This window comes from Natator depressus, chromosome 15 (genome assembly GCF_965152275.1).
Source record: "Natator depressus isolate rNatDep1 chromosome 15, rNatDep2.hap1, whole genome shotgun sequence".
NCBI lineage: Eukaryota > Metazoa > Chordata > Testudines > Cheloniidae > Natator > Natator depressus.
Window position 1 is genome coordinate 28,163,620 of NC_134248.1, and position 13,810 is coordinate 28,177,429.

The following is a 13,810-nucleotide window of genomic DNA, read 5'->3' on the forward strand; positions in this document are numbered from 1 at the left end:
CACTGCATGGGTACGCACAGACGAGCCATTACCTGCTTTGTATGCACACTTTTGTACCCCTTTTATTGGCTCTTTGACTTGGGTAGACAATGGGGCAGACAGATTCTGCCACAGTCATTATCCAGGCTGAGGGCTTGTGATTATGCAAGTGGCGCACTCGCCTGACTGGTGAAATAACAGGGGAAATGTTGTATAAGGTGGTTCTGGTTCTTGTGACAGTCAGAAAAGAGACTTTTAGGCTTGCTTGGTGCTCTCCCTTAGGCCACCTTAAAAATTTTTTTTGGGGGGGAGGGCCTGAACGCTCCTTCACAATGCATTGCCGCAGACAACATCAGGACCAGGTGAATTCATATTAGCCCCCCTAGTGACATGCAGCCATTCTCATCTATGGGAAACCCTTGGGGCGTGGCCTTTGGAAGGCTGGGAATCGGAGATTTAGAACTCGGCCACTTCCCAGCAGCAAAGATGCAATTTACAAAAAGTTAAAGTTAAACCAAAGAACCCTCTGAATTTGAGGGTTTTCATAGATTTCTCCCATTGTTCCGACAAGGCCACGATTAACGGTGACATTTTCCCCACAGCACCTTTGTGACTGAATAGCTGCAGGCTCATTATATGTGACTCTGAATTAGCAGCCAATCGGAAGAGTCTGCCTGGGGTTGCTGCTGGGGAATTCCTGAAGCCCCTTTGACGACTTAGCTGTAAATTTGCTTTCCATTCGATTGTGGGAGTCTGGACTGAAGCATAACAGTCTCAAAGGGCTGTGATTAACAGGACGGTGCAAAAGGCGAACCTGGGGATCAGTCTGCATAGGCCTCATTGCCTCCCAGGGACAGGAAACTCTTCGACTCATTTCAAACCCAGCTGAACGTCCAGGCTGTTATTGCATTTGTGTCCGGCTTTGGAAAGATGGGGTCGGGGGCGGGGAAACAGGAGAGAAGATGGGAGGAGAAGGGAGAATTGTTGAAAGACAGACCCTACTGCAGCAGAGCGAACAGGAAATGCGCAGGGAGTGTGGCACAAAGAAGCGGAGGGGAAAAGAGTGAAAATGGATGCTGTCCGTACATATATGTTGTACACTGGGCAGCCACTGGTGTGTGTCTGTGTGTGTATGGCGGTGTGCATATCAGTGTGTGCGTGACTGTGTATATCTCTGTGTGAGAGGGTTACTCTATTCTTGCTAGAAAAATTCAGTGGAACTTCCTTAGCAATCAAATGGCATTAAAAAACAAATGTTGTCACTCTAACTTGTCACCCTTATTACCAGGCATAAAGCTCTTCTAGTCCCGTAACACTCCATGGGCCTGTGCCGCCTTTGGTCCATCCTACAGGTGGGTTTCACTAGCACGAAGGCTCCTGTAAAGCGAATTTCAGTGTCACGTGGAGAAGCTGAATTTTAAATCCACACAAGGAAGTGGTCACACTTGCTCACTCATCCAATCAGGGAACAGGAACAATATCATGTGACTGATCTGACCACTCTTAGCTACTCGGGATTGGCTACGTTCAGAGAATTGTTTGTGAGCAATCTGGGTAGTTTAAAATAAAATGCAAAAAGGGTGTGTTCAGTAACAAATACACCAGAGGAAACTGTGATCTGCTCGGAGACACTTAGCAGAAAAAGTGATCAGTTATCTGTTGTGAGTTATTGGCCCATCCCTAAGTCATTATTAATAAGAGCTCATTCAGATATAGGGCTGAGAGCAGCGGATATGAATTGATTAGAGCATTAAAGTACGCTAAATGCAATGATAATTAGCATAAATCATAGAATATCAGGGTTGGAAGAGACCTCAGGAGGTCATCTAGTCCAACCCCCCTGCTCAAAGCAGGACCCAGCCCCAATTTTTGCCCTAATTGGCCCCCTCAGGGATTGAACTCACAACCTGGGGTTTAGCAGGCCAATGCTCAAACCACTGAGCTATCCCTGCCCCTAATCTATGTGCCTGGGCCTGCTGCCTGGCCCTCAGTGTGATGAAGAGGGAAGGTGAAGCGGGAAAGACCTGAATGAACAGAAAGAAAGGCTTGAAAAGGAAAGAGATCACAGTGGCCTGCTGCCCTGACTCTAGGGGGAGCTCCCGAGACACTCACAGGAGGCTAGCAGTCAGTTTTGCACAGTTGTCCTTCGTGTGAGCAGTTCAGGGTTCATGAATTGTCTCATTGTCTCTAATTGTCTCATTCGCATCTTAAAAATCTTTCTCACCCCTTTGTAAATGCTGCTAAATAGCAGTGCAAACCCCAGAGACGAATGCAGAGCTGCAGATAGAATGTCTGAAGAGGGGTCTGGCAAGCCTAGCTAGAGACACGCAGTAGCCTCTGTATACAGATATTCTCTCTCTCTCTCACTCACAGCAAGGCAAAGGGCTGCAATGTAATTAGACCTTTCCAAATTACATTGACTCTTCAGGGTTCTGTGGCTTGATGATGACATTTCCAGGGGTAATTTTCCTGGCACGAGCTGCCCTTGGGTACGTTCCTCTTGCCCACAATAAGAACTTGTGCCTTTTGGGACGTGTGGCCAAAGAAAGTTGAGATGGTGCCAGACGTGTATGGGGTCCAGACGGATAGTGTGTGGCCAGAGAGGAGCCGGGACAAAGGCTGGAGAAGGCTACTTTCTCATCAGTATAGAGGTGGTAGCCGAGGCAACAGAGATACAAAGGCTAAGAGCCAGGCTTCTAGCAAAGCGTAGGCCCTATGTGCTGAGCAGCTCTTCTGAAAATCTAGCTGTAAGTGTCACCGTGGGAGCTGCTGGGAGCGGAGCCAGTCTGAAAATCTGGCCTCATTTGTGGGGGCTGAGCTGACTCGAAAACCTGACCTCCCATGGGGGAAAGTAGCTTGGAAAGGGGCCCGGGCATTGGAGGAATTCACACAGGTATCTTTGCACAACAGAGCAGTAGACACACAGCTAAAGCAGTTTGACAGGCAGTCGCTGAACAATGACTGGGTTGGCTAATCCTGAGAGGAAGGCCGGTTTTGTGGAGCAGCAATCAGGAGAGCCGGATTCTATCACTTACTCTCACTGTGCCTCAGTTTCTCCATCTAATAACACCAACCTATCTGACAGGGGTTTATGAGGCTTATATTTGTAAAGCCTGTTGAGATCTTCAGATAGCAGGAACCGCGGAAGCGCAAATTGTCTGTTGCATGTTACTTTGATTAGGGAGGGAAATATGAATGTAAAATCCATTCTTTTTCTAAGTGCACATAACCAAGGAACATCTGTTGGTTGGAGAGCATTAATTGGAAACAGTGGCCGTGACCAAACCTACCTCTGCACTCAGATGTGTGCTCTATTAGACAGGCTGCAATGAGGAGTTTGTTGCCAATGCGGATGGCTTTGTGGTGGAGAGGTTTCCGATGGTTGCTTCTCATCTGTCATGCAGAACAGTCTGGAAAATGCAGGAGAACGACCACATTTAAAGAGAGCTTCATGGGGCTGTCCAGGTCCGGGTGTTTTCTGGTCTGGAAATAACCTATTTCTGGGTTGCATTGGATTAGAAACACCAGAAGAACAGCTGAGCCAGCTACAAGTTGGTCCTTAATATTTCTAGTCTTCAATGAAGCTAGGGGCACAGAAACACATTCAATAAAGAAATAATGGGTGCAAAGTTATCAGAACTGCAACAAATCTGCCCCCCCCCCCCAGGTTTGGGTTCAGGGAAAGCTTTAGGCAGAAGTTTGGGTCACTTCTGCTTTTCAGTGAACTAGCTAGTGCATCCCTACACAGGGCCAGATATCCAGCTGGTATAAAGTGATGTTGATCCATTGAAGACAAGGCTCCCCGGTATCATGTGGTAGCAGCAGCTCTGTGCTTTCCCAGATGCACCAGGGAAGACCTATGAAGCACAGGGAGCTGTGCAGATTTAGCCCAGCTGAGGATCTGGCCTGATGGCAGTGGTCCATTTTTTAGAACCACCTGTCTGGAGCCCAGGAGCGAGTACGGCATTTGCACAAGGAGAAGAAGCCGGGTTGATCTGTTCAGGTCACACTCTTCGCTTGTGGTCCTACTCTCCTTTTTCTGTGCTTACGCAGTCTGTGCACATGACCTGCACGCCCCCCATGCATCGTTTAAACCCTGCGTGTGCAAAGAGCCTAGTGCAGGTGCTCCGCTCTGCCAGGAATTTCACCTGTCGTTTTCCCCTCCAGGCGCACCTGGGGCCTTGTCTTCGAGTACAGCGCTACAGTGGGGCGGCTGCACCAGTGCAGAGTTCTCAGCTGTGGCACGGTGGTGCTTTAGTGAAGACCCTACTACGCCGTTGATAGAGCTTCTCCCGTCGGCGTAGTTAACCTGCCTCCCCGAGAGGCGGTAGCTTTGTCAACAGGAGACGCTCTGCCCACACAGCACTGTCTACACCCGGGCGTAGGTCGGTGTCACTCCGTCGCTCAGGGTGTGGATTTTTCATGCCCACGAGTGACGTAATTATACTGTTATAGGTCTGGAGTGTAGACCTGAGGTTGTTCACAAAAGAACCGGTACATTCGCTGGGGGGTGGTTTTGTGGCCACCCTCTCAACTCCGGCATGGGAAACAGGCCGTCTCTTTTGCCATTATGAGGAGTTGAACAGGTGCCTGTAGCTCGGCCACCGTGGCTTACGATCGTGTCTGATTTAGCAAGCGAAGGCGAGTCCAGGCTGGGCAACGCTGAGATGGGAGACTTCCAATGAAATCTCTGGGGTCTGCACCACGTGGTGGTTGGGGTCCAGTGGGTGGTAGTCTGGGAGCAGTTGAACTGAGCCACTATGAACCAATGCCACCACATGATCCTGGGGAGGGCAGGAGGGGCTGTGCTGATGGGAGCCGTGGGAGAGGTATAACACTGAGGTTCTCTGACTGCTGGGCGGGGGGGGGGGGGCGTTCGAGATCCTGAACCCGTTAATGAAGCAGGGTGTTAATATGAAGAGAGCGATTTTCAAAAGTGCCTTGGGAGCCTGCAGCATAAAAAGTCATTTGCATTCTGGTCACCTGACCATGGACCGGCCCCTTTAGACAGAGTCAGAGCCGGGTCGCTGCTATGCGGTAACTAAATTATTCACCCAGCTCTAGGTTATCTTTCTTCTGCCATCAGTGGGGGTTTTATCATCAAGTGCATGAGAATTGCATCAGAAGCGTCTGCCCTAGTTGCTTCCAGCGGTTATGCTCTAAGAACTGGGGCCTTCATGTTGCTTTGCCATTGAGGCCTCTCGCCTTGGGGGAGGGGGGCAGTCAGGTGCTGAGATAAAAGACAATCCGTCTGAGTCAGCCAGGACTTTTCAAAGTGGCGAATGGTTTCGATGCGGGGATCGGGTGCTTTGCCTTGACACATTTTTGAGGGAAGTTGATCCTCAAGAACCGAATGGCTTGATAGCAAAGGTTTGATCCAAAGAAGATGCAGGCAGGTGCCAGGCAAGCTTCTCATTTTAGCTCTGCCGTTACATTTGCAGCCACCCCCACTCCCCCCCCCCACACCATTCTAGCCCTGGGATGCTCCCTGCACTGGCTCTGCCGATGACACCCCTCCGCCCTGACCTGCAGCTCTCCTGCTATGCCAGCCATGAGCTCCTTCCTCCTGGCTCTGCTGGCACCCCGCAGTTTTGACTGGGCTCTAGGACACTGGTCTCTGCCACTCTCCTTTGACTCTCTTGTGAAGGAACTGCCCGTTGTATGTGGAGATTTGCTATGATATGCATAGGACTAGCAGCCTACCGGCTTCATAACGACCTGAACAAACCAGGCTTGGACTCCAGTCTCCAGCCACCATAGGCTCACACATGCTCTCCAGGGTCTGAAAATCAGAGATGGTTTAAAAAACCTTGCAGGTTTCACAGCAACACCTCACACTGTACCTCAGGCTCAGCTGGAGAGCCCTTCCCATCCATGCTGCTCATAATGAGCACAGTTTAAGGAGGTTTAGCTGTCCCTTTAACAAGACAATGTTGGTGAAAATGAAGACAGCTAATCATTCCTCCATGTGGAACCATATGCCAAGCCAACAGGGAATTTGTAGGAACAATAAGACACATGTGTTTTGAACCAGGTCTCATCAGCCGGTTGACTGGATGTTCTCCGAGAAGTCTGCCTTTGCTCGGGCTGGGACGGGAACACATGCAGGCAGCTGTCTGGGGCTGTGGCTTTACACACACCATGACAGGAAGGCGATGCACAAAGACGCACTTTGTATGAAATGCTGCAATCCTCTGCTAGCTGATTGAAAGAGTTAGCTGATAGCTAATAGGGATTCTCCCTTAGGTAGCAGAGACCTGTGCTTTCAGAGCAAGAGAATCTGAGTTCTATCCTGGCTGAATCCAGGAAATTCCAAGTGGCCGCAGTATATGACACAGTGACAACTGTGACATGCCTGGACAGTCCTGGATTTCTTATAATAAGTTAATCTGCAAATATCCCAGACTGCTAAGCTTCAAAAGGAAAGAAGAGGAGTTGTGTTTTATCTTGACTGGGATTTGTCTGGGGGAGGGTTTGCAGCTTCAGATGCTATAAATCTGTCCCTAAAGCCTTCTGAACACTTTTCTAATGATTGTCATTCCTTTTGACTTGCAGGTAGAGATTTCTTGTCCTGAGACCGAAATGAATGGAGATTCATTAAACAAAGGGCTCCAGTCAGTATTCCGTACCTGGAGATGCATCCAGGGACCTTTTATTCTTTCGCTGAAAGGGAGACGGTGCCATTTCCATTACAGAAATGCCTGCAAGAACCAGCTCTGAGGAGCTGAAAGCAGAGAAAGCCAGTGAGGGGAGCTGTGTCAGCTGATCAGCTTTCAAATCACCTTCAAACACTCAATTTTCTTAACATGATCCTGCCATCAGTGGAGTCTCCAGAGCACCCCTTAGGAACGTTAACAGGAAAAGAATAAAATGGGAGCTACTGTGATTTGCTTTGAGAAATACCTCGTTTTCTTAGCACAAAACGGGAACTGAAAAATAGACTCTCCGTCCCCTTACCCCAGCCCCTTCGGACTTTATCGAATTCTAAAATATTTCTGTATGAGTTCTGTACACAGTCCCGTTCTGCTTTAGTGGGTACTTATTGATCCCAAAATAACACCAGGGGAGAATACTTCAGCAATTGAACCAGCGCAGCGGGACGGCTGACAAAAGGCCATTGTCCTTCCTTTCCCACTTCTCTTATATCAGCCGGTTTTGACCCTCTCTTGTGCACTTGAAGAGAGAGTGGCGAGACTAGAGTTGCTGAATTTGCTCGGCGACATCCCACCCAACACAAGGCGAGTAATGAAGGCGCTATGGCCAAATTATTGGTAAAGTTCCAGCGTTATTTCAGGCGGAAACCCGTGCGCTTCTTCACTCTGATCGCGCTGTACCTGACGGCCGGGAGCCTGGTGTTTCTGCACTCTGGGTTTGCGGGGGAGCCCACCATCTCAGAGAATGAACCCAACCCCATGGATGGCACCAGCGAAGGGACGGCGTTTCAGTACCTGGGGGTGGTTCAGCTCGGGAGGGGATTCAAAGAGACCTCGGAGGCTCGGAATTCTGTCCGGAGGTATGGGCCTTGGTTCAAGAGCGTTTCCAAGGATACGCCGGAGAGGAACAAAATGGGGGACTATGGCGGGGCCTGGAGCAGAGCTCTCAAAGGGAGGAAGGTCCGTGAGAAAGAGGAGGACAGAGGTAAGATTCTGATGGGGCTGTGGGAAGAGAGGCTGAATAGCAGCATATATTCACAGCAGGGAAATGGCAGAGACTAATAGCAAACCTCCTGGGCAAAATCCTGGCCCCCAGGAGTCAAGAGGAGTTTTGTCCCTGATATTTGCTCATGCATCCCCTTGTAGGGCATTTTCCAGGGCTTTAGCGATTCTGGTTTTCCATAATTCACTCAACCCAGCTTCCCCCACTTCCTTTGGGAATTGATGCCTCCAGCCAGTAGAATCCCCCCTCCCCGCCCCCCAGATATTCAGCCTGAAGTTTCCTTTGCTCATTTTCATCTCGAACGTCCAAGGGCCTCAGACCAAAACAATCTGCCTCCCCTAGGGTGTTGATAAGTGGTGCTTGCAAACATCCAACTAACCCTCAGGGAACTTTCAAGAGGATAACTGGCAAGCGAAGAGAAACACAAGTTGAATCTTAGGTCCAATTTATGTCCCATTGGCCCTACGGATTTGAATATGCTCTTGTGTCTCCTGCATTGAGTGAGTCTCATTTGCTAGGCACACCTTGAGCCAGATTCTGATCTCAGTTACACTATCTTATGTCTCCATTGGCTTTAGTGGGGTTACTCTCAATTTACATTGGTGTAACTGAGATTAGCAAGGATCTTCATCTTGCCCTGTATTTTTACTGGCGCCTGCCTGTGGGAACACTAATCTGAAAACAACCTGAGCTTCTCCCATGGGTGTGCGTTGAAATCCACTCATTTTTAATGGTCCCACTGGATGCCTAATGGAAAGCCTGAGAAAGACCGAAACCCACACGTTCAAGTGAGTTTCTGTTTCCCAAGCTTTCTGTGCATTGGAGCTGATAAGGCAGCACTGCAGTGGATCAGTGATGTTTCTAAACCAGCCAAAGAGCTTGCACCAAAATCAGCATCCTCAATCTCTTTGTGTCTCTCTGAACTATACATCCCTGCGCGGTTCAGCTTTGGCACCATGACGGGGGACCGAGAGGGCACTGGGGACAGACCAGCACCTATCAGCCCCTCCTAATCCCCTTTTAAACATATATTATCTCAGTTTTAAATGAAACCTGCTACTGATTTTACCCTCAGCTGACAGCGTCTTTTGTGTGGTGACTTATTGCGTGGCTTCTGATGTGCTTATCGTCTCTGAGAACCTAATTTACAGTACCTGACAGGACAGTTATTTTATGAGGGATGCAGAGCAATCATAGGTTCTGTTTCTTTACTGAGCAGGGTGGCTTAGCTGGCTTTATCTATTCCCAGTCATTATTTCCATTCGTGCCAGAGGGTGTCACAGAGAGGCAGCGCGTCATCCATTTCTTTAGCAAGAAAAGGCATCCTGCATCTTTTTGCTTAACACTGTCCTGCATGGATGTTTGCTGCGCGGAGCAGACTGCAAGAGTCAAAGAAACCCAAAACCTACTTCCGGAGCTACCTGATTTCCTCCTCCTGTTCTGAACATTCCCGCTGCTCCACGAGGAGTCTCTGAAAGCATTTGTGCCATCGGTACGAGCTGGGAGACGAATGGAGCACCTCGCTCGGTTGCTTTAGTTATAGCGGTCTTGTTGCTTACCCTGAAACATTTGCCAGACTGCCCGCCCAGAAAGACACAGACATGCCTTTGATCATGAAGACACCTTCCCAATATTTGTTGTTATTAATACTTCTGGTATGCCTCACCTATTTAATGTGGGCATTCTGGGTGAACGGGTGGATGCAAATTCCTTCTAAAGTAATGGGAAATTAAAGTACAGCCAATTACATTTGCAGTAGGTGCTCAGATTTGATGTCTAGAGGTCCTGATATACCAACTGTCCTTCTCTCTGTCGGTAAATAACGTACAACATATTGTGGATCGGCTAAAATGTTGTTAATTACCCAGGATAAGCTAATTTAGTAGTTCTCATTGGTTTTTAAAAGCTCACTTATTAACCCTTTGGTTGAGTATACGCAGACAAACACACACTCTCTGAGGTGCTCTAAGGTTGTGTGTGTGCAGCTGCATTTTCAGAAGTGCTCGCTGCATCTGGCTCTCTCCGTCCTGGGGCCTACTCCAGGAGCGCAGGGGCTGCTTGGTACCTTGGAAAATCAGGCCCCAAATGGCTCAAGTCGAGCACCCGAAACTAGTGGTAACTTTTGAAAATCCAGGCCAGTATGCCAGGGTTACTGCTTCAGACCCAGGATAAGCCTCGCTTTAGAAAATTGTCCTGCATATGCTGATGGCATTAAATATCAGACGAGAGCAACAGGATGAGGTGTCAGGAGAGTACCCAATGATGACACAAAATTACCTGCAATCAGTGTTCCCAGATCGGAAGATGAACGGGAACGGTACATTTACAAGGCAGTTAGACTCTGCAAATACACTTTGCCTTGAGTTCTCAATCTACTGGTTTTTCCCCCTTGAAGCACTACCTTGCGTCTTTGGTTGAGTGTGAATGCTGTTACAATTTGTTGTCATTAATAAAGTGGGCTGGTGAGAAGAAGCAATATAGCATGCTGCTACAGTACAGTGCACCTGTGACAGCAGCATAATAGATTGCCTTGGTATTTAGGGAAATAGCGGCAGCGTTATCCATTATGGGAACCCAAAATGAAATACGAAATAGCAGCAGTAACTACTGATGATGGCTCCAGCAGCAGGTTCAAGCCCTGGTATATTTTTGAAGATGATTTCTTTCCATAGCTTTTCCCAGGGAAGGTTTATGTGGACCTTAAACAATGTGGATGGCCATATTATCGTCACCAGTGGTATTTAATTGCTGGTGCAGTTCTGTTGCAAAAACACATAGTTAAAAATGGGCCACGTCCACAGGAAAGACGAGACCTCCTGCAAAACCAGACAAACCCATCGTGAGCCATTAGGAAGCTGAGCATGTGAAGGAATGTTGGGAGCATTCACATGTCCCCCTATTGTGAACTAATTCAGTCTCTCTCTCTCTGTTCCCCAGGATAGTTCTGTGAGCGTCCCGCTTGAGTTAGCGTTAATGGGCGAGTGTCCTGCAGGTAGCAAGGTAATCTCTTCCCAGGCATTTCCCCTCTAGGTCACAGGCTGGTGTCTGGCCCATACAAGCTGCGAGAAAGGCTCCGCAACAATTGGCAAACAGATGAACGCATTTAATTCATCTGCAGCGACTGTGTCAAGCAGCTCTGGTTGCAGGGATCAATGTTTGTGGTTCTGGGCTGTGGAGGTGCAAAGGGGGACTGGAAAGAACATAAAGGAGGTGGGATGTACAAGATACGCAAGAGGTGATGGCTTCTCATAATCCGTTTGCACAATATGATCCCTGTGTATTTGCTTTACCTCTCCAGGATCAGGGGGTAGCCGTGTTAGTCTGTATCCACAAAAACAACGAGGAGTCCGGTGGCACCTTCAAGACTAACAGATTTATTTGAGCATAAGCTTTTGTGGGTCAAAACTCCACTTCTTAAGATGCAGAAGTGGGGTTTTTACCCATGAAAGCTTATGCTTTACCTCTGAATCCCTGGACATTTTGCAGCATCAGCCCCTTTGTACAGAATCTGAGCATCGAGGGACAATAAATGTTGAACAATTTACAGGCTAATTCCGATTAACTTCCATCCTCAGCTCCCAGTGGTGTGGGTGGGAATTGTGGCGCGCAGCACCCCCTCAGCAAATGCTCTGCACCAAAAAGGATTAGGCCTGAAACAATACTCCTAGGTGCTGTATGCTGTGTGTTCGAATGGCTGCAGCACTGAAACCAGCCAGGAACTCACCTCTGCATCGTGGGTGCAGAAATGATTGTTAATTGGCTGATATTTTGTGTTCCGTTTGGAATTCCTCTGCACTTGGCGTTTGCCCTAGAATAGCAACTGTCATTCACGCAACAAGGAGCTTATGTAAAATGTCCACACACAAAGCCACAGCAAAGAGATGACAGACGCGCACAACTCCCTCGCAAGCAGGTTCCTTGCCCAGCGCCATTCGCTGAGCATGCTGCCCCCGCTACCTTTCATCTTGCCAGGTGTGCAGATGGGAATATGATCTCATCAGTGTGCCTGGGAATCTGTATGTATAACGCCCAGGGCACAGTGAGTATGGAGATGACAACATACCCCCAGTTAGTCGGGATTTCACATTAATGTGCCAGATAAGTAACCAGTGAAACATTTAATTATGCACAGAAGTAACCTTCCATGGAAAAGTTCCACTGAGAAGTTGAGTATGTATTTCTTGAGGTGTGTGTCGGGGGGAATGCTGTAATAAATCTGTGGCAAGCTAGGAATTTCACAGCTGTCACTATGCTGTGCACCACGGATCTGCCTCTCAGGTCCTCGGTTTCCAAAATCACATCCGCCAGCTGCTTTAGCTCAAGTTGGATCACTGTTGGCAATTAGCAGTATAGGGCCTATGAATCACAGCTGAATGGTTCTTATTTAATCTAGTAGAGGACAATGATGAAAATGCTCTCTAGACAGTTCATTGCAATGCTCTGTAGTGGCAGCTAAGTCATTTCAGGTCGCTAGAGACCTGTGTATGATGCATGCTCCAATCCCCTACTAAATAGGCTTTTCCAAAGCTGGAAAAAAGTAAATGTCCTCCAGTCAAGTGACTTTCATGTCACATAACAGGAGATAGGAAATATAATGCCCAAATAAATAGTCTGCCCTTCCCTCTCTAGCCTTGTGGTGTTCTTATACTTACAACAGAGGAATCTGTGGAAACCCACTTCTGAAACACATGTGGTCGTGTTCATTAGATTAATTTGGATTGACACACAGAGAATCTCGACCAGATGGTTAGCGAGAATCAGCTGTCTGTCACCATAAAAAAACATGCAGCATTCCTGTTCCTGGCCATATGTAATGTGTCCACTGCAATTAACTGCTGATAAAATGGCTTCTAATTCCTAGCGATGGAGATGGGGACTGATGCAGGGAGATGCTATCGTTATCAATGCACATTGGTGCTGGCCACGAGCGACAAGAGTTGGACTCCACACTTGCGTTAGCGACTTCTAGAAAAGGGGCTACTTTGCGTTCAGAGGGAAAGCAGATGCTGCTACCACTCGGTTTATACCTTAGCTCCCAGCAAGTAACCGGCCCAAATCATATTCAGAAGAATCTTCGAGTTCAGCAAAGCCAGTTCATCCGTAAGAAACCTCTGCCGGCTTTCTGCGAAATCACCAGTAGCGAATCAGCCCAATCAGAGACGGGGCTGCATGTGAGACAGAGGGAGATTTTGGGGCTGTATTCAGTACATTCTGGCAACGCCTCATCTGCATAAGTTTCCCTGCATTTTGAAGCGCAGATATTGTACACGCTACTTTATTTATTAGCAGTTTACTTGTCTGTTTGCTTTATAATGGAATGAGAAGATTTGGTTACTCAGGACAAAAAAATCAAACTGCACGGGACTCAGTGCTCAGACCGGGTATAAGCAGCTGTGGCCGTAATTAACAAGAGTAAGCGAGAGCCGGCGAGGCCCACATGAGATGCTTGTGAACAAATGGAGCCTGAATGAGATCTGAGTAGACCCAATAAAGACAATCGGGCAGATTCACCAGTATGGACTGGCAGTAACCACACCCTACTCAAGGGCCTTCCAAGTGTGAAACCGGTGTAAGGGAGGACAGAACTGGGCCCAGTGTGCGTGCCCATGCTCCCTTCTTAATCAAGGCCCTACTGCCTAATCTATGAGCGCTCCTCCTTTCCAGCTTGGGTTGACAAACCGGTGCTAGCTTTGTTTGCAGCATCGCAATGCGCAGCAGTGTGGATGAGCTGCCCAAGGGTTCACCTCGGGTCTTGGATGGGATTATACTCGACCTGTTAGCCCATGCTGCTCTTTTTAGTGTGCTAGCTTGGTCAAAGTTAGCGTGTGTGTGTCTATCCGAGCTGCAAAGGACACCTCCAGTGTGGCAGTGCGGACATCCCCCTAGAGTCTTTAAGTACATAAAAGGTTGTTACAAGGAGGAGGGAGAAAAATTGTTCTCCTTAACCTCTGAGGAGAGGACAAGAAGCAATGGGCTTAAATTGCAGCAAGGGCAGTTTAGGTTGGACATTAGGAAAAACTTCCTAACTGTCAGGGTGGCTAAGCACAGGAATAAATTGCCTAAGGAGGTTGTGGAGTCTCCATCATGGGAGATTTTTAAGAGCAGGTTAGACAAACACCTGTCAGGGCTGGTCTAGATAGTACTCAGTCGTGCCATGAGTGCAGGGGACTGGACT

The 13,810-nt window shown here is 48.2% G+C and overlaps 1 protein-coding gene across 1 annotated transcript in view; it reads left to right on the plus strand.

Moving 5' to 3' along the window:
- The window catches only part of WSCD2 (WSC domain containing 2), a 132,708-nt gene that overhangs the window by 46,312 nt on the left and 72,586 nt on the right, over positions 1 to 13,810 (plus strand). Inside the window, exon 2 of the mRNA XM_074972908.1 lies at positions 6,535 to 7,617. Within this exon, the coding sequence (XP_074829009.1) occupies positions 7,236 to 7,617 (382 nt within the window). The 5' untranslated portion in view covers positions 6,535 to 7,235. The remainder of the gene's footprint in view (positions 1 to 6,534; positions 7,618 to 13,810) is intronic.